The 21,185-nt window shown below is 44.3% G+C and overlaps 1 protein-coding gene across 1 annotated transcript in view; it reads left to right on the top strand.

Moving 5' to 3' along the window:
* PRIMA1 (proline rich membrane anchor 1) overlaps positions 1–21,185 on the top strand; it is a gene marked incomplete at its 5' end in the record, with an annotated part of 44,388 nt that overhangs the window by 8,198 nt on the left and 15,005 nt on the right. The window contains one exon of the mRNA XM_010155226.1: positions 16,482–16,611. Within this exon, the coding sequence (XP_010153528.1) occupies positions 16,482–16,611 (130 nt within the window). The remainder of the gene's footprint in view (positions 1–16,481; positions 16,612–21,185) is intronic.

Raw genomic sequence — 21,185 nt, 5'->3', positions numbered from 1 at the left:
GTTGTAGGCTTCAATAGGGAGTGATGGTGAGCAGCATCTCTGCAAAAGTTCACCTTCTGTGAAAACACTTTTGTGCAAAGCCTGAGGAAAGTGCAGGGAGCAACCAGTAACCAATTTGTTTGCTTTTGTGGCTGTAAGGTAGCCTGTGCCTTGTGTTTTAGCTTTCACAGAGTTGCAAATGTACTCTATGTGGTGATTGAGGACTTCATGTTGGGCATTTGGCATGGTGAAAGGACTTGATCTGTTAACGTGCTGTAATTGCCATTTTAAGTATTCTATAGCTTATGGATAACGCATGAAAATTTATCAGTTGATGAATGAAACTTTATTTTTATTAGAATTAAATTTACCACTGGTTTAGAAGGCATTTCACGCTTCAGTTCCATTTTACTCTGGGTGGGTCATCAACTATATTTCCCTTAAATTGAACCTGAATACAAATTGGAAAAGTTAGTGCACTAGGTATGGGAATTAATAATTGGTCTCCTCAGGGATATTTATAGTGATAGCTGTAGCCCTTAATTAGAGCAATAACTGAGCCATTGAAGTTTTACAAGGAATAAGCTATGTGATATCAAACAGGAGGATTATGTTTATATAGATGCCGTACACTAGCAGAAGTATCTGCTACATAGTCAGCCGGCTGTTCCCTAAAACTCAAACATATGATTTGCAATATGGCTTTCTTTGTAAAGTGAACTCTTTCAAGCCATCTGTACTTAACAATCTAAAGTGTATGTCTATTATAGTCGCTCTCTTCACATAGTGTCTGAATGCCCAACAGGCAAACCGTTAATTTTTCATAGATGGACACAAGCCAGTGCTTCGGAAACTTCTGTTACTAACACATTAGGAAAATATTCCAAGTATTTCCAAGTCTTCCACAATCTGTGTTAGGAGATTCTGTCTGCAGTTGGCTGAACCTGGTTTTGTATCTGCCTTCCCCGAAGGCACTAATCTTGAGAAAGTTACAGTTCTAAGATATGAGGCTTGTCCAATCTTTGTTATTATCTGGAGGTTCCTGAGCTCTTTAAAAAGCTGCTAAGGATCTAGGAGATAATATCTTAATCATACCAGTAGCACTGAACTTTATTCACATTTCATAGCCTGTGACTTTGATGGTGCCACTCATGTGAATACCATTCAGCCCGAAGAAGTTGTACAGATCTGGACCTTAATTCGGTCTATATATAGAACATTATACCAAGAAAATCTGTCATCTTTCTGTGGGATTGAATCTGCCAGCCCTGAGATATCTTACCAATTATTTGCTGGCGAAAGAGTGGTCATCATTGTAGGAGCCAAGATTCCCAAAATCGTATTTCAGCTCTTTGAATTTCAGCCCATATCATCCTTCCTTTGAAAGGCCTGTTCACTGCAAGAGCTGAAAGGTGGATAAGCTCTGAGAAGACTTGATGGTGATGTACGGAGATGCCTGCAAAAGAGCTCTCTCACCCACCCTGAAGGGAACAGCAGAAAGAATGCAGGGTGCGGCTTCTCCCTCTGCCACCAACCTGCTGGGAGATCCCAAGGGCATCAACTACCCCATCAGCCACCCAGAGTTACCATATCTGAAATGAAAATATTTTTTCACCTCTGTAAACTTTGGATTTGAGACTCGTGGGTGTCAAGCACTGAAGATTATTATTATTAGGCTCATAAGTGAACAGAATTTGCTATAGAGTCATTCAGCTGTGTCCTGTCCTACCACCCGTTGAAGTGGAGGCTGCGCCACCACACAGCAAGGAGGGTAAGGCGTTCACTGTGCCGGGAGCAAGAGGCAGAGCCCATGACTTTGCGGTCACCCCATGGTGATGAAAGAAAGGAGGCGCCCTGAGGGGCTGGACAAGAACCCGTGGTGCAAAACAGCACTATGTCATGTCTTACTTCTCCTCTGTCAATGATGATACAGCTTCAACAAGACCCTGACAAAGCGGTGTATATGGGAATTAACAGCCCGGAAGGGCTATCACTATATGTACTTACAGTGTCCAGTTGGGTGCCACTACCACGGTACCTTAACAGTCTCAGCTGTACCTGCCTTCACAGCAGCAGTTGGGGCATGGATTTCATACAAGGGTGCCTGAGGCTCTGTAAAAGCAACGGCTAGCTTTTTAACGGCTTTTATTGCCTAGAAGTGCAGATAGGTGCTGAATGAGCTCCCCAAACCACTTAACTGCTAGCAAGCATCCTAAGCCGTGCCCCACTCCACCTTGTTTTGGAGAGGACTGATACTTTCTATGTGCTGTTTACTAAGCACTTTTTTGCTGTTGATCTGAGTTGAGTGGTGGCCAGCAGGTCACGATGGAGGACGCAGGGAGGAGGAGGCCAATTTCCTACTCATGTCTTCCTTGGCAGTCACTTCTTCATGAGATGCCCTCTGCAGCTGCACCACCCCATGCAGCAGCCTGCCTCCCCCTGAAATACCTGGTAGCTGGTGATGAGCCCATCTTCAGCTTCTGAAACAGCCTGAAAGAAAGCCAGTTTAACTCAAGGAGACAACTGGCCAGAAGACTCATTCCTCTTCATATCTATCTTGCTGTGGTAGATCTGGGAGGTGATATTGGCTATCTGATTGAAGAAGAAAGTTCTGTGGGAAAATGCATCTCCTGTCCCCAGTGAGTTCCAGTTTGGAAGTGATCCTTCTTCCACTAATCTACTTTTGTCTGGTGTCAGATGCCTCAGGGCCCAGTGCTGTAAGCCTGCAAGCAACGGTAGCCCTTTTCCCAAGAAGCTTGAAGAAGTCTCCCCATATATGATTCATAGCAGCAAATCTCCTCCTGCCCATGTTGAAGAAGCTCACACCTGTATTGAGCTCTATGGCTCTGAGCAGGCAGAGGGCCCGCCACAGCAAATGCCAAAACAGAAGCCTCTGTTTTATTTTAGCCTTGATATGAGATGCAGCAAGGAAGCCAGAGCCCCACACAGCGGGGCAGCCAACCAGCCCCTCACAGAAGCAGCCATGGGACAGGCATACCTGGGCCACGCTGGAGGGAGATGGGCTGCAGTACTTGCTTGGTCTGCAGGGCTGATGACAGCCTATTACAGGTGTTAACTTCATCCTTAAATATGTTGGGAGTTCACTCACCTCCATGTATCATACTCCTTTTTAGATCCCTTCTAGGAAATCTGTGCCAGCCAAAGCAGAATGTGGGAGGGACATATATAGATACATATACATAGGTGTCTGTCTGTCTGCGTGTGTGCATGTGTCTGTGCTTCTTGAATACTCATGGAAATACTCTAATGGTGCTAATTTCGGCACTTCAGAGTGCCAAAATGGCAAAGGCAGGCTTAGCATGAAGGTTCAGTATTTTCAGGCCTTTTTTCTCCAGGATTTTCTTCTCACTGTTGTAACGTGACAAGGTCCCACACTTTGCTGGGACAAGCAGATGATCCTCAGCCCTGGTTTTTGCCCGCTGAAGAACAGCCGGTGCTCTCTGCGCACGTCGCTCGCCGCTGGAGAGCCAGACTGTGTGTTTGTGCAATGAAGTGGATGGTACTGTGCTGGCACAAATCTCTGCCTCTCACTGGTGCCTCTGTTCAAAAGAACTGAGAATTACTGTCCGCAGGTCAGTGCCATGCTGCTGTTGTTCTGCTCTAGACCGTGACACAGACCTTGCTGCTGTGTTTGCCTGAATAGGTAGTTGATGGGAAGGTCGGGGACATACAACTGTTTCATGTAGAAATATAGATGAAGTACTTATAAATTTACCTATTTACCCCATTAGAGAATCGGGACAGGAATAACAAGTGCTGACATGAAGCCTTGTCTTGCACATTTTATCCCTACATCTTGCAACAGTTTGGAAAGCTGGGACTACTGTCCCTTTCCTGGATAATCAGAGCCTGGGGGTGAAGATCTTTCCAAAATCACCCAACAAGCAGGGGGGAGAACTGAGACTGGAACCCACATCCTGAGAGGAATTTCTGTTCTCTACTCTCTGTGACATTCTGCCTAAAGAGAGGTTAAAGCCTCTATCATAAAACTCGGAAGATTAAACTTATGCTTGTATATCTACATTCAGGCACCAAAGGTAAAGCATCTTGACTCTCTGAGTGCTCAGAACCTCTGGAAATCAGGTCACCTTCTAAAATAAATTCAAGGGTACTAATTTAACAGCAAATTGTCGGATATTGTGACCTGTTTCTTAGAGACACCAGATACCCACCGATCTGACTGATGACTCCTGCATTTCGGAAAGCAGGCCACCAACTACAGCAGGGTTCACCTGAGTGACGGCTCTCACGTGAGGCAGCGCTTAGGCCTGTGTGGGGGTGTCACTAGGACTGTGTGGGTGCTGCCCAGCCTGGCGCTGATCCAGGTTGCGAGAGAGCAGGGAAATGTGACAGTGCCCACGAGGCTCTCCAGAATGACCGTGTTGTTTGAGGAGGAGGCTGCCTTGCAAGGCACAGGCTTCAATTCTCATTTGCTCAGGACAGAAACCGATAGTGTGTGATTTAATCGGGGTAAAGACAATTCTGTCCTTTTTGCTGAGGGAGAATCGGATGGCAAGGGAGAAATGGCGTCTCATCGGGAGACTGCTGGTTAGAAAAACACGTGACAAAGTCAGATCAGAGGGCAGTGCCTGACCTGAGCGTCTATTGTAAAGATAAATGCCAGAGCTGAGTGTTAACACAGAAGCTAGCTATGATGTAATCTCCTTAAAAGCCTTTTTTCCACTAGGCCTTTAAATGCCACTGCTTCTCCAGATCGTGCTTTAGAGAACAGACTCTCCCTCTGTGCTCACTAACCCTGCTCTCCTCCAAAAGACCTTGGCAGCTGAAACCATGTTTTGCTCCTATTTGTGGGACCATACCTCAGTTCTGGCAGGTCACATCAGCTTCACTACAACCTAATAGGATTAATGCTGGCAGATCTGGCCCTCAGCCTGCTGAATGTTTGGAGCACAGACTTTCCTTCCCTACTTCTTTTGATATTCCTTTGACTGTTCTGCCATCTGCAACATCATCATCCTTCCACAAGCATGTAGGACTCTGGACTGAAATACTAGCCTTCCTCTGCAGCCGTGCCAAAACCAATACAAGTTATCCTAAAGCTTAGCATCAGCCCTTCCTGTGCACCCTATGGATCCCACCTGGTTTCTATCCATAGGTCTTGGCCGCACAGAGCTCTGGGGCACGGCACCAGCGTGCAGGCTTGGGGCAGCCAAGGGAAGTCAGTAAGGCAGTTTGCTCCTGCCACCCCTTGTCATTTAGTTATGGCCAAATCCAGTGTTTGCATCTGACTGCCAGGGAGGAGGCAATGTGATCCAGAGGGTAGGACTGGACAGGAGTCAAAAGACATTTTGGTTCCTGGCTTTTTCACTGAGCTGCGGCGACTCTGTGCAAGCCGTTTCCTCACAATGTGCTCCGCTTGTGCCTGGGCGACTGGTACTTTCATCTGATATTATTTTTATTTTGGTCCTAATGATATGTTAATTTTCTAAACGACTCTTAAATCTGCCAGGGTAAAGCAGCTGCATGAGACCTACCAAGACAGCACAGCAACATGGGGCTTTAGTGAAATCCACTGCAAAACCCAAACCTAAATGTGTGCAGGTTCAATAACCTCTAAAGCTTCGATCTTAAGCACCATACTTAAAACTCCCCCACCCAGCTCCTCTCTTTTCCACTGCCTGTATCCAGGCTCAGGTTTTTTCACCGGCAATTCCAGTCCTATTTCTTGCAGTGAGCCATGTACTCCTCTATCGCCCATGGCCTTCAGAAAACTCCTGCAGAACTGCCCCTTTCCTCCTCCTCCTCCAAACTCCAGTCTCCAAAACTAAACACAAAACTGAACATGTTTCTTCTTTCAGAAGGGAAGTATTTTTAGGAAGGGGGAGAAGACTAAGGAGATAGGGGAACTGAAAGTATAGAATAACAGTGCCTACAGTGTAAAAGCCGTGGGGGAGGGAATTTCTCCAGCATCATCCCACACATGTTTTTATTATAGCAGAAGTTCCCGCTGTGTAGTGATTGCAGTATCCCCCTTTAAAGTGTAGTAGGAACATATGCATGGAGCAGCTGCATGATATAAACTTGTCTGCAACATAACGTGATAAACAGAAGTATCATCTGCTACAGGAATAGCTGATTTCCACCAGTATTGTTTAACCTAGCTACTCCAGGGAGGCAATAAATCAGGACAGGCTTTCTGCTGAGCCCATCACTATTGCCTGGTGGTAGTTGTTTACCCAGCTAGCTCATGGCACTCTGGAAATAGCCCTTAGTTTACAAGCAACAGGAAGGGCACAGATCTATAAGGAAGTAAAAATTTGAAAGAAAATCAACATTGATATTTTCTGGATCAAAATGTGCTCTAAAATTAGGTGATTCTTATTTTCTTTAAGCCAGTCTATTGCACATCCCATACAGTGACAGCCGTGCTGCAGCGGTGAGGGGGTGTGATAGGATATTGCTGGTCTAAAGCAGTGCTTCGGTCTTTCCTCGCTGGGAAGCATCTTCCTCCTGTGCCTGTTCTCTGTGGCAGGATCTCAGGGAACGGGTCCAGCAGAGCAGCTTTCTGGGTCACTGCTCTTTGGAGGCTGTAATAATCCAAATCCTTTCCATCATGTTTGGATTTACTGGAGATGGACTTGCCCCAAGTGGACTTCATGTGTTATTGAAGCTGTCATCCATCCCTGCTTTACATTACTGCTGCGTTGGCCAGTCCCTCAAGTTAATGATGGCTGTTAATAGATCTGGCTTTCTGTGCTGCCCATCCTGCACCTTCCCCCCGCCCCCAACTCTCTAAACAGATAACAGTGTGTACATCACTTTGAGCAGAACAGCCCTGGGAAGCCCCAGTTCTGTGGGAATCTCATATTTTGTTCTGTTTGCTGCATTTAATCCACTTGGCACTGCTTTAGTATTTGGAGCTCTCCTTTGGTGCTTGCTTTGTTTCTGCTTCTTGGGGGAAGCAAGGGCAAAGCAGCAGCAGGGCTGGGGCTGCATCTGAACCATGTGCCCAGCAGCTGCAATGCCAAAGCACCTCTCTGCCAGACATTTAAACATCATCGCATCACAGAATAGTTTGGGTTGGAAGGGATACTAAAAGCTCATCTAGTCCATTTCCCCTGCCATGGGCAGTGACATCTCTCACTAGGTTGGGTTGCTCAAAGCCTCATCCTTGAACACTTCCGGGGGGGGCATCTACAACTTCTCTGGGCAGATAGAGCAAGCGTATGGCAGTGCACATGATGCTGTCTTGCTCCTCTAAGGTGGTCTGATCCCAGCATCTCCCCTATGCCATTTCATAGCGCCCAGGGGGCCAAGAGTGTAGCTGCCATTGGGGTGCTAGGAGGGGGGCAGTCTGTGCCCAAAGCCCTCCAACCAGCAGTTAGATGGGTTTGCTTATGACCATGGCTTATCTTGGGGCGAAGAGGTTGCCCCATTGCAGTTGTGGCGAAATCCACTTTATCTTTCTTCAAGGTTTAATTGTGTGTACACTCTGCTGGCAATGGCGCCTGGTGCCGCCACCAGCTCAGGTGGTTGAGGCTGGACCTGCTCAGACCCCTCCTGTCTTGGATCCACCATAGCTGAAATGTGGTGATGCCTCTTCCTTCCTCTCCCTGAGTCTGCTCACAGTCTTTGCTCTGCAGTTGCTGTGCAGTCTGGAGGTAGTGTGGAGGAGGATTATGGCCTCTTGCAGGCTGTCTCCGAAGTCATGGCTGGCCTGCTGGGGAGGGGGGCTGACCCAGCCCCCAGCGCTCCTGTTGATACCAACGTTGCCTTTGGCACTTGATGTGATGTGCTCCTGCATCTCCCCATCCAGCAGTTCAGGCATGGTGGGGTGTGTTGTCTGCAGGCAACAACTGTGAAGGGAGGTTGATGAGGTGATTTTTGGACTTGCCAGGGAGACAGTGAAGTGCATCCATTCGTATCTTATAGCTCCTATATCTTCAAAATGAATCATATCAGACACATACAGAGGTGCCCCAAATGTGAATGTTTGCCTTTATGTGTTCAGCTGATGTAAGAAATCTCAAGTGCAGGGAAGAGGGAGAAGAAAAAAAGGAGCTGGTAGAGTTTCCCACATATTCTGTCACCAGTACTTATTCCCTAGGAGCCATTCAGAATGCAAACACATTTAACAAAACTATTTGCAGCAGTTTCATTTATATGGATGCATAAGTATACCCCTTTATATACCTATATTAAATACATAAATATCATATATGTTCTTTCTACATATGTATTTGTGTTTATACTTTTTAATACTATATTTATATTTGTGTATGTATATGCATACGTATATGTATATACGTATAGGTATGCATTTATAAATTGTGTGTATATATATATAAACACACCAAGGAGTTCCTCTCACAGCACGCAGAAACCTGACACAGCTAGACATGCCTCTTCTTCTTCTGTCAGTGGAAGATGGCAATCCTTCCTTCCATGAGCCTGTCTTCATATATGACCACTGACCTGAGCAGTGCCTTCTGCAGGCAGCTGGGGTTGCAACGTGGAGGTGAGGTCTGATTTCCCTCTGGCAGTGCTCCAGCTCCAGGGCCTGTGCACTGGGGCAGGTGTGGGGCTGGGGCGAGCAGGGGAGCCGCAGCACGGCATGCGTGTATGTGTGGCTCCCTGCCCCGGGAGAGGCACGAAGGCCCCCCAGCTCCTGGTCAGCCTCCTCTCCCCCATCCTCCCAGGAAATTTTCCCCTTAAATCCAAAAGTGTTGATGGGTCAAAGGGAACACATATTTTGCCTATTCCTGAAATGCCTTTTAGAAAAACAGCTGCAGATCTACATTTGTATCAAGGTCTAGCAGTACCACAAGAGTCATTAGAATGCTCTTCTGAAGGATTTGTTTCTCCCATGCCAGCTGCCCCTTGCTGTTAGCAGCGCTGGGTACACACAGCGTGTTCCTACCACATGGATTATCCAAACACATCTATAGTGGTTCCTACGTGGCAAAATACAGCAAACAGAGAGGGGACACTTGAGCTGACAGTGATTCACAGATCTCTCCGCATCACCTTGGATTGGGTACACAACTGCACCCGGAGCCTCCAGGGCCCTGGGGACTGAGCTCCTGACCATTGGCAAAATTTAGAGCAGTGCTTATGAGTATGGTGCTGCAGATGCTGGGCCAGGTCCTTAGCTGGCACCACTCTCACAGCTGGGCGGACTGCTATTCGTGTGATAGAATCAAAGAATAGTTGGGTTTAGAAAGGGCTTTTAAAGGTCCTCTAGTTCAACTGCCTCTGCAATGAGCAGGCGCAACTTCTAGTTTATGTCACTTGAGCTCCTGGCCCTTTTTATTAGCTGCCCAAGGCTTTGTTCTGAGGTACAATTAACTCAAGATGCAAGTTAATCAGCACTCACTTTGGGGCGAATTTACACTGCTGGGGGGAGTGGAGGGCCTTATGTGAAAGTAAACAAGAGACCTCAAGCTCAGCACTGAAAACAGCTTTCTCAAAACAGGTGTGGGCATGTGATGGAGGCTGTCCTTGCATTTCATCTTTTACACAACACAATGCTCATACAGTAAATGTCCAAGCCTTGGTATCTGTGTGTGTAGCTGTTCCTCTGTAGGGTTTTGCTTCCCAGAACCCAACTTATTTTGCATTAATCAGGGGACTCATTGAACTCCTCAATTCCTCAGGGCGTTGGATGTGACACCTTGATGGGAAGAGACCCAAGCTGTAACAGATGCAAAATCGCTTTCCATATTTAACTGTGCATAGAGAGTCCTGGGAGTCTTTTAATATACCTTGACATCTGAAATCATATCTAGACCTCTCCACATTTTCTGAGCTTGTTCCTGCATCCTAGTGTGATAATGGCTGTAGGAACTAGTGACTTCTCTCTCTTTTGCAAACGGAGTTGCCGACGTGCAAATTATGTGAATATATCAAAATAATAAGGCAAATGTGAGTGAAGATGAGTCTAGAACCCCAAGGCCTGCCTTATCCAGCAGATAACTGGTCTCTAAAATATGTTACATACATTGAAATGGCTAGAAACATGTTACTTGCATCTCCAATTCCTTTTAAGTTCCAACTAAGACTGATAAAACACTTGAAGCCGTTGGAATATGAGCCTGCCTTCAAAATAAAATCCAATCTTGCTTCCTAGCATGCTAATTAAAAGTGCATGGCTGATTCAGGCAGCCCTACAATAGCAAGAGGAGTGCTGCAGGCATAGAGATGGCAGGGTTTAGCCTGTTGTGAGTATGCAGTATTAAAAACAGGCAGATGTCTCATAAAGATGATTACGCCAGCACTCTTGACCTTTCTGCTAGAACAGGATTAAAAGCAGGAGGAAAAACAATAATCAGTTTTCATTTATCTTGAAAGTGATCTTCCTTTTTTAGGCATGAAGTTAGTGTTGTTGTAGAGAGGTGACAGGGAGTCACTGTCACCCTTCCACGCCACATCAGCACACACCAGCGGCTGGGGACCAAGCCTGTAAGCAGATTGACACACTCAGACCTCAGCCAGAGACACCTCCCCTGGGATTGCACATGGGAGCACAGGTCACTACCTCCCTTAGCTATTTTGCCTCTCAGCCCTGTGTTTTGTTTTGCTTTGCTTTGCTTTGTTGGGCTGGCTGATGTGCGAGAGCCAGCAGAAAGGGATGGCCTGATGTGGTCTCCTTGCCTCAGCAGCGATGCTGAGGGCTCAACAGAGGCACCAACTCAACCCAGCGTAACCCCGATGATGGAGCACTTACTCTCTCCCAGCAGACTTGGTGGTGTTACTTCCCAGTGTCCCGGCACTCCCACGTGAAGAGCAATTACCCTACAACCCATACTGCAATTGAAAGTAACAACCCTAACCAGAATAAGTAATAGGAGTACAGAATTTCCAAAAATTTTAGCTTTATAAAGTACAGCCATGACCACTAAAGATAACCTGCAGGCATAGCCAAGGATTCCGAGTCCTGTTTCTATATTCTGTCACAGGCAGTACAAGTATGTGTTGCTTTTATAACATACACAAAAACATTTAATGCTTAATCCAGAAGATTAAAAGAGCGCCATCACTGGTTTTTATTTTTAGTAGCTCAGGATGATTTTGAGAGTGACCCACTCTTAGACTTGCTAAAAAGAAATCAGTTTTTCTTTGTGGTTTTATGGAAAGTTCCTTTCCAGTGACACAACCACTATTTTTATGTCTGGACATTGAGGGAAACCCTCTGTAGCTGAGCTGGTTTTTCCTGCTATGCACATTTCTGTCTAGACACGTGTGTACAGATGCCTACTAACATTAGAACTGGAGGTGTGTCTTTATGCTGAGCCTTCAAAACAAATTTAGTCAATGAAAGCAAGTGTGAGATTTTTGTGGTGCTGAAATAGTTTGCAGGATACCTTTGCTTTACAAGTACTTTTACATTCATTTGTTTTCAATAAATTGGATCCAGCCACCCACTGTAGGTCCAAAGTTGCTCTGTTTATTCATTGTATTTATTTAGGCCTAGTGCTGTTGGGAACAATTGAAGGTGTTTGCCCCCTAAGTGTAAACCTAACCAGTATTTGTACTTCATACATTTTAAAGCCAAGAAAAAAAGATATTGTGCTCATGTAGCCCTTCCAGAGACAGAGCATTTGCTTTACCTAATTCTTATGCTGAGTCCAAACTCTTTTGCTGAATTTAGACCTCTTTTAGGAAAAATTAAAAGTCTACCTTAAACTAGATTTTTCACTGAAATACTCCTCCAGAGCTGATAGACAATTGTAATGGATAATTGCCCTTAATGATAAAAATTACCCTATTTCTAATCTACATATGCTTAGTCTCCACTTGCAGTGGAATACATTCCTGACTGTGCTGGCTTTGATAAAGTTAATTTTCATCATAGCAGATAGTATGGTGTTGGATTTTGGATTTGTGCTGCAAACAGTGCGGATAACACAGGGGTGTTTTAGTGAACTACCAAGCAGTGCTTACACAGGGTCAAGGCCTTTTCTGCTCCTCACACTCCCCCACCAGCGAGTAATCTGGGGATGCACAAGAAGCTGGAAGGGGACACAGCCAGGACAGCTGAACACAAAGGGCCAAAGAGATATTCCATAACATGTGACATAATGCTCAGCATATAAACCTAGGGAAGAAGTAGGGGAGGACATTCAGAGTGATGGCATTTGTCTTCCCAAGTCACTGTTATGTGTGATGGAGCCCTGCTTTCCTGGGGATGGCTGAACACCTGCCTGCTGATAGGAAATAATGAATTAATTCCTTGGTTTGCTTTGCTTGTGTGTGAGGCTTTTGCTTTACCTGTTAAACTGTCTTTATCTCAACCCACGGCTTTTCTCACTTTGACTCTTCCAATTCTCTCCCCCATTATCGGAGAGGGGTAAAGTGAGCGGCTGTGTGGTGCTTAGTTGCTGGCTGGGGTTAAGCAACAACACTGAGTCATGTACAAACTCTACCAGTATCCATCACCCTATTTTGGAGGGATGGAGTCACTGTTAAAAAACACATTCTCTCAGCAGTGACTTTCCACTTATAGTTAGTTTTCGAGACATACCAGTTCTCAATTTATGTATGTTACACTTACTGTGTAGCTTTATAGTTTCATAACCCCAACATCATGTGGAATTAAGTCAAATGTCATACCAAAGTCTAAAGTTATCATACAAGCATTAATACTTACCAAAGCAGTTATCTCCTCACAAAATACCTACTTAGTTTGACAAGATGTGTTTTCCTAAACCTATGCTGTTTAACATCAATTGTTTATTTTAATATTTTATTAATTGAATGAAATTTCATTATTTTGGCAGGATTTCTGTCAGGATGACAGGCTGTGATTGCTTAGCTCACTCTGCTTATCTTCTTTAAAATGTCATCCCTTTCCTACCACTTTCCACCCTGTGGTATGTTCAATGTGCAGAACAACTTTGGGGCTTAGGAGAAAAAGCACATTTTCTTTGAGTTGTTTTGCACTGTGAAAATCACTTTCTCCATTCAGCTGATTTTGAGAGCAGTGAAGAGCAGCCAGGAATGAGTCTAACCAGGAGGCAATCATGCTCTGAGCAGCTCAAACTGCTCTCATGAGGCCAGCAGTAGGTGTGAAGGAGCAAACAGCATGGCTGGGCTAACCAGCCGTCAGCTCTCAGTAGCCCCACAGTGATGACAAAGGGATTCCCTGTGCCCAGACCTGTACTCTACTCCCCAGATACACTGCTGTGAGTTACTGCAGTGCATGGCTTGGTGTTTCTTTACACGACAAGGGAAAGGATTCTTGTTCAGTTCTGAAAGCACACACCTTTTGTGGGGTTTATAATGGTACAAAGAGTGGGTACAAAGAAGGAGGCAACGGTGAGAACCGTTTTCCTGCATTTCATCAAAGCTTTTGCAAGACAGTGAAACAACTGAACATTGTTAAGGTAGTGTGGGACATCTTCTCAATGTTTTCTCTAATAATTCCAGTGTTAGAGCAGGGTTTGGGAGCCATGTCTTCTCTCTTCTGCAGAGTGCTGAAGAAGGGCATTGCTATTCCATGCGAAGTAGCACAGTTGCAAGAGGGTGCTATTGGTGTCCTCGCCCCAGGATAATTTCTGATCATTAAGGGCATGACACATGCGGGGCCAGCCTCTTGCAGGCCTAACCTGTTTTTTCTACACTGTGGGTGATGAGCTGGGGGCTGTGACCCAGGCACAGGAGGATGGAGAGCCTCCCCAGCCCTGGCTGCCCCAGGGAGCAGAGCCCTGAGCCCCATCCCAGGGGGATGGAGACATCAATGCCACCTTAACATCAAGAGCTCAGACCCACCAAGAGGTACCTCTCTGAGGACATGGCACTTCCCAGGCACCGTGGTGTATCTGTGAAGTTCCCCCCTCGACTGACTTCCCCACCTGCTGCTCACAGGCATGCAGCACAGCAGGCACATGGAGGCATCCATGCGGGCCAGGCTTGGGCTTCCCGTCAGCACAAGGAGATTAAAAGCAGTTCTGCTCTTCCTCAGTGGATAATTGTGAGGAGAAATGTATTAAGGACATACAAATGCTACGGCAATGAAGGCTATGTGAATGCATACCGAGAAGTGCAGAAAATAGCATGCAACCAGGAGCTTACTGGAAAAAGAGTGGGCATTTCCAAGGAAAACAAGATTACCTAGCACTGCAATAATAAGGAGTAGAAACAGAAAATACTTGTTAAAGCTGTATAAACCCACCAGCCACTAAGAAACGGGCTTTCAGTGTGATTTCTCATGCTTCTTTCTGAGTGCCTGGTCTGGACCAGTGAGGAAGGGAACTCAGCCTGGTGGATTAAGGGTTGCCTCCACATCAGCAATTCTTGTTTTCCTGTCAGTAATAACTACATATAGGCTGTTAGGAATTGCATTCATTATTCGGTCCCACATATATCTGTTTATTCTCCATGTAAAAATACTGTGATGAACCATCAGGGAGCATGTGGAGAACAGGCACGTGACAAGCCTTGCTTTATACCCTCTCTGCCATTTGTCAGTCTCGTGTTGTGCCAAGGAACAACCCTGTCTCACCATCACGGTTCATTTTACAAATGGTTTGGTTGATCCCACTTTGGAGGAAGAAAAATGACAAGGATGGCCCTACTTGCCCCATTTTTTATGATCTCATCTAATTTTACATGGTATCTGCTGATGCATATGTTTCTTCTGATTTCACTGCAACCTTTTGTGCTTGTCAGGGCAACACCAGGAGGGTGGAGTTGGCCCTGAGACCGCCTGCTCCTTGATGCAAACAATTTGTCATCTTTCAAATGACCTCTGTTCTGGAATCTTAGAAAGTAACAATACTGGAAACTTTCAGGGAGTATTAAAAACGTCAGCTTTATCACAACACAATAAATAGTTCCATCATCCACTGAAAACTGACTTCTGCAGCTGACACAGTAATAAACTAGAAATTCAGGTGCTGAGGTAGTCTGGGAGTGGACACACAGTCAAAGAAGGAGCAAGGAACCATTAGCTTTTCAAATCACTTTTAATTTTTCAGCTTTACTTTTCTCTCCCATAGGAAAAAGCCCAACAAAAACCCAAAACACAGAAAACCCACCCTCACAGTCAGTATATGTACAACAAATCGAAGACAATATTTGCCAGACAAGTATGATCAGCGTGATAGCATGTGTTGAATGCTGATGCATGTGAGAAAGATAGGACCTCTTATGTGACACCAAATGCTGAACTGCCTATAAATTATCAAGCTGCTGGCTTTAGTATTTTGATTGCTTCATTTACCTAGCCTTTTTCTAAGGTGCTCCTGCAGATTCTTCTGGGTGACTGATGCCAGTTCTTCTATAGATCATGCAACTGATAAAACGAGTCTTTTCTCAGTAATTGTGTGCTTCAGGATTTTACTTAAGGAGGGTTAAACCTAAGAGTATGCGTATGTCTTTTCCTAATCAAACACAGGAGGCACAGCAGATATTGGCTCACAGTAAATGATGCAGGTGTGATGACATATTTCAACTTGTGCACCCATTTGTGATGTGTATAACAGGAAATTCAGAATTTAGGATGTATCATCAAATAATTAGACTCAAGAAAAAAGCCTTTTCCTATATTTAATTCTTTCCCCCACTTCACTGAAAATGTGGATTTAGACAGTTGTGTTGACTGATTTATTATTAAACTTCATTTAGGGTGGCCCAAATTCTCATGACGTTTATGTGGTTGCATACACTGATTTAAAGGTCTCTTCCCCCTGCAATACACTGGTGGTGCTCATGCCATTGTCTGTTGCCTACCATCTTTCGGAAAACAGGTGTCCCCAAAAGCGTGGGAAAAGGAATATGGCCCTGAAGGAAAAGATTTGAACTAAATGCCACCAGTATTAGTCTTGATGCAAAGTGTTGCTTGTTCTGAGTGTACTTACACACAATTCTAGCCCTAAATTTAATAAGAAAAATGTAATTATAATTGTTTATATCTTTATGGGTTAACATTTCTTAATGTTGACATTTCTTAACTATTGGACATACCATTTAAAGATGATGTAATGGGAAAGAAACTTGTCAACTGTGGTCCTCTAAAAGCTGTTGACAAATGTAATAAAATTCCTGCTCTTTTAAAACAAATGCCCCTTCCTCGCCTCAAGGGTACAGTGAGAGCAGCTGCTGTACTGATTGGTAGGCACCGCTGCAGCTCCCCGACAAACCTTCCCTAATGCGGTTTGAAAGCCTACCCTTATCAGTGTAACGTCTCTCTCTCAAACGAAATCTGATGCAGCAGGAGATGGCAAATGCCAAGGGAGGAGAGGTTTCCCACGGGTAGCAGAGCTGAGCCTTTTTCCTTCGTGCTGAGTGCATGGACAGCACTGACACAGAGAACTTGGTCATCTGGGGACCATGATAAGAAATATCTAGTACCAAACTAGTTGATCGCTTGGGAAAAAAATGGGTCCTAAATGTGAAATATCCTCTTTGCATGTATCTGTGGCCCTGGCATAGTGCTATTGCATGGGTGACTGGAGCATATCTGATGACACACTGCTTATTTGGGAGAACTCATGCGTTTTTCCACACTCTTTTTACAGCTCCCAAGTCTACTTTTTGTCCCACTGAAGAGACGTGGTGGCCAGGCCTGATTATTATCATTGCAGTATGCTGCGCCACACTAGTGTTCCTCTTCATAGTTGTCATCATTTGCTACAAAGCCATAAAAAGGTAAGACTCTAGGTGCTTTTACTGTGCTGAGGGCAGTGCAGGCCCACGAAGGCTGACCCAAGACTTGGCTGACTCCTTGTTTTGTTTAATGGCATCCTAAAGGCAAAAGGCGTCCTGTAGTCATTGTGTGTTTTCATTGGAAAGTCACTGTGTGTGCCGTATCCTGCCTGTGTAAAGACTGAAGTTTAATGCACAGTCATAGGCATGAGGAGCAGAAAAACCAGAAATGGGACAGGGCCACAACGCTCAGATTAATATGAACTCCTTAAATTCAAATTGCTGCAGGTTGCTGGGGAACACCGATAGCTTTGGTTTGGCCAAATATAGAGGAAGGAAACACTGTCCTCTCCAGTTCTGATAGTATTTAAAATTTACATGTGGGGTGTGAGATTTTTGGCCCAGGCCCATCACTAACTGTAGCATTTCAGATTGATGCAAGATCTTGTAATCCAAACTCTAGGGTAATTTTTGTAGTTTTTAATTTGGAGAATCTCCTTCTGAATTATTCTTGCTTCAAAATTATATTCTACAGAATCCATTTCAAAACCTGTCTCTTATTTTATAAGACTCTGTGAAGCCAATGTAGTGCGTAGTAGCCCTTTCAGCTTCCCTACCACTGTCTTTGCAATAGGTGTGCTTGCATAAGCCTCTGGTATTTAGAAATTATTGACTTCAGTTACATAGAAAAATGGGAGTGGGAATAATTTCTTCACCTAATAATATTTCATATTTCCAGTGGAAGAATTCAAACTCTGTAACTCTTGTGATATACTGCAGTGACACCTGAATCACAGTTTTGATTATATTATGTTTATTCATCTTTGGGATTTTTTTTTTTGGGGGAGGGGAAAAAGAAAATACCTTTCATGAAATATGGTATCTGCATGCAACACAACAGCAAGATTTTTCATGAGCCTCAGCAGGGCTGTCACAGTGGTGGAGGATTGCATGCGCTTTGTGGTAGTCAGAAAAATATATGCAGGATTTGAAGAACAGTATATCCCAGAGCATCAAAAAAGGAGAATTCCAGCAAGAAGACAGAAGTCTGTATCTAATTTCTTATAAAATTTACATAATTATCTTTGCTCTTCTAGTTTAGCTAAACTGAATGCTTATTAGTTTTGAGGAGTTGGAAGGCTTTCATTCTATCTATTGAACTTCTTAAAAATCATCTGCGGAGGAATGAAATTGGAGTTGAATTGGATTGGTAACACAGTTCAAAATTTCTTTCTTGTAGTTCCTCATCTACCATTGGCTGTTCACAGGGTACTGGTCCAATTCCATGTGGAAAGTTGTATTTGTTTCAAAAACAGCTATTTGTCTGCCTGGTGCCAAATTGTGAATGATTTCTGCCAAGCCTTCAAATTACACCTATGGGAGCAGTAACTCTCCAGGGCAACTTGAGCCTAGCGAGAAATTGCTTTTCAAATCTGCTCTGATGCTGGTAGATGGGAGGTACAAAAAAGAAACATAAACAGGCAGGTTTAGAGCTGCCTTGAAAAGGCTGTGGAAATTCACATAACAGTCGAGTTTCATGTCAGTGAAAAATAATACAGATACTTGATGAAGACACTCATTGTTTGTCAACAGTGTGATTATCAACATACCAGTCAGCCACTTAAACAAGCATTAGGCTCAGAGAAAAGTGTAAATTCCTCTTAGATCTTCTTATTGTTGACATTCACACTGCTGACAAATGCTAAGCTGAAAACTGCTTAGATGTGGGATGGACAGCTATAAAAGAAAATCTTATTAATTATATTTTTACAGACTAACTAGCGCATTTCTTTTCATCAATGAGTCCTTCCTCAAACAGCTCTGTTAAAAGGATGCCCTAATGTGCCTGGCAGCATTCCTCAGTAGTTCAGGTTCTTTAATCCACTGTAAAAGATATCTGTTGATAAATGCTGGGAAATAAGATAAGACGCTTCACAAGAGAAGCATCTCTGCCTTCGACACAGAGTATTATCCCATATTGTTTAGCTGAATTGGCTTTACCTAGTGTGAGAAATCCTTCACTCCATTTGTTGCTGGGAGGTGGAGTTGGCTAGAGAAAGAGCGAGAGGATTAATCTGGGTGATGCTGAAGCTGAGAGTCCCTCCATTATGTTCCCAGCCTCCAGCTCCATAAGCATGCTCTGCCCTGTCCTTTCTCGCACCTCCATCCTACCAGCTCATCTTTCCAGTCCTCCTGGGCCCTCATTCCTGCGCATCTCCCGGAACTGAGACCTCTGTCATTGTATCTCCAACAAATCTCTCTCGTACCTCCAAGGCAGTACAGTGTCTGCTGACTTATACCCATCCCCTTTAGATGTGAATGTCACCCACTCATTGGTTGGGTTATAACCTTGGCACAACCTATATGGCACAACCCTCTTCATCCAAGGAAAGGCACAAGCTGATTGCCTTGACTGAGAAATCAGAACCCAGCCTAAAGACCCCACCTTGCTTGCCCCGATTCTTTCTTAGCTCTGGGTGAGGGTAGCCTTGTGTCTCACTACTGAACATCATCCCATCCTTCTTGCACCATGTCAAGCATGGCTGCAGGTTTCAGAGGTGTCCCAGCCTTGGTTCCCTGCTGTCATGTAGCTGGTCATTGCCGGGGAAACCCAGAAGAGTGGCCAAGTATGGTGAGGACAGGACTGTTTACAGTGCCCATCACAAACTGACCTGCGAAGCCCTCTCCTGCTCAGTTCTGTCTCTCTGAAACAGGTATGAAAGCACTTGCCTACATCTCAGGGCTGTCACTGAGATTCATCACTTGCTTTCTGATGAACAATGTAAATGTGAAAGTGGCAGGATTTATTATCCAAACATATGCTTCCTAAAATCTTACATGAGACTGTCACCCTCCAGCTTTTTTAGACAGGGTTGTTTTTTTACCACTTCCTGGGGGAGCAGGAGAAGGAGATCCTTGTCTTCACATTTTGAAACCCTCATTCTGATGAAATCCTGGGTTGTGACAGAACCTGGAGGTGCCAACAAGCATGAAGACTGGGCTTGGCAGCAGCAGATGTCTTGTATCTTTTTTTGATGTAACAGGAAAAACATGTAAAAATTCTCACCAGCCCATCAGCTAAAATGGGCTGGTGAGCCCATTTTGGTAAACCAAAATAAAAATACCAAGTACCTTCTGAACATGAGTTCAGATCAGATGATAGCACCATTTTTATCCATGGATAGATGTATCCTATATGTACATGTCTCTGTATCCTATATATCCTATCTATTGTAGATCCTATCTACTGTAGTAGTCATATATGGTATATATCTCCCAGTGACAAATCCATAAGAATTACAGAAGAATATTGCAAAAGCTGAAGTGGAATAACTTGATTTCTCTGCTTGTTAGTCTTCCAAATGAAGTGGGGTTTACAGCCTAACGATTAATGCCATCTGTATCTTATTTAGCCTAAAGCATACAGATCAGGTTAATTAGCAGTGTAAGCACTGAGAAATGCTGAGGAGTGAAATAACAGCAGTCATCTGGTTGTAGAGTGTAGCAAGAGTTAAATGTTTCAGTAGGAGAGTGCAGGCAGAGATGTATTTGCATAGAGCTTGGATCTGTTGTATTAATCCCTCACTTTCGTAAGAATCAAATTTGAAGTAGAAAGAAAAAGAAAAATCCTATTGTGCTTAAGTTAAAATCTCATTTACTGGTTTCAAAGGGCCAGACCCAATCAAACTGCCTCATTTCCGCTTTTTTTGTATCAGGAATAGAGGGAGGGACCAAGGTATCCTAACTCAACAGTATTTTTATTTAATCTGTATAAATACTGTTTTTTCTGGGATGGAGTGTTTTCCCTCGTAAAAACTGAAACTTTAGCATATCACCACTTTTAGGCACTAAGGCTTTTTGTGACAAATACAATGTAGTAAATAGGTGCTTGTTTGTATAAAATAACTACCAGAACCAAGCCAGCATGCTGCTACCTTTATCCCTGCATGTCCCCCGGAAATATTCAGGTTCTCCCAATATAAAAGGCATAAGAAATGCTGAAGTCCATTCCAGTGCATGGATTTGACTTCTCTGGTCCATTTCCTATGTGATCTGAACATCCTGTGTGTGGTGCTGGCGTCTGCAGTGTTGGGCACTGCATGACCAGCACACCAGTTACAGATGTGTGCGGCTGCATAGATCAAGCACCAGAGGAGATCACATGTGATACTGTGTCGTGATGCAGCATGGTTACACACATGGCGATAGCACCCTCAGTTTGGCAGTGTCAGAACAGATATTTTCCCTGTTCTTGGTGACAAAGTGATGCTTCCTTTTTTAAAAAAGGTGAATTTTCTTTCAAGAAACTTTTTTATGGCACATTATAAAAAAAAAATAAAGGGATTGGGACTTGGTGCCAGCAGCACTCACAGTCTGTAACATTTGTAGATGTCTAGGACAGGCTTAGTCACTCACTGGCCATGGCTCAGGTCCCTTCTGGGCAGTGGGACTTCTCTGCTCACTTTGTGGATAAGGAAAGTGATCTGACAACCAGCAATTTCTGTAACTCCTAGCAAAGGCAGACAGAATAACTGGCTCAAAATCTGGGATACCTCCGGGGATTTCTCTACCATGTT

This window comes from Eurypyga helias, unplaced genomic scaffold, assembly GCF_000690775.1.
Source record: "Eurypyga helias isolate BGI_N326 unplaced genomic scaffold, ASM69077v1 scaffold8927, whole genome shotgun sequence".
Lineage (NCBI taxonomy): Eukaryota > Metazoa > Chordata > Aves > Eurypygiformes > Eurypygidae > Eurypyga > Eurypyga helias.
This window is presented reverse-complemented; position numbering and strand designations above follow the sequence as displayed.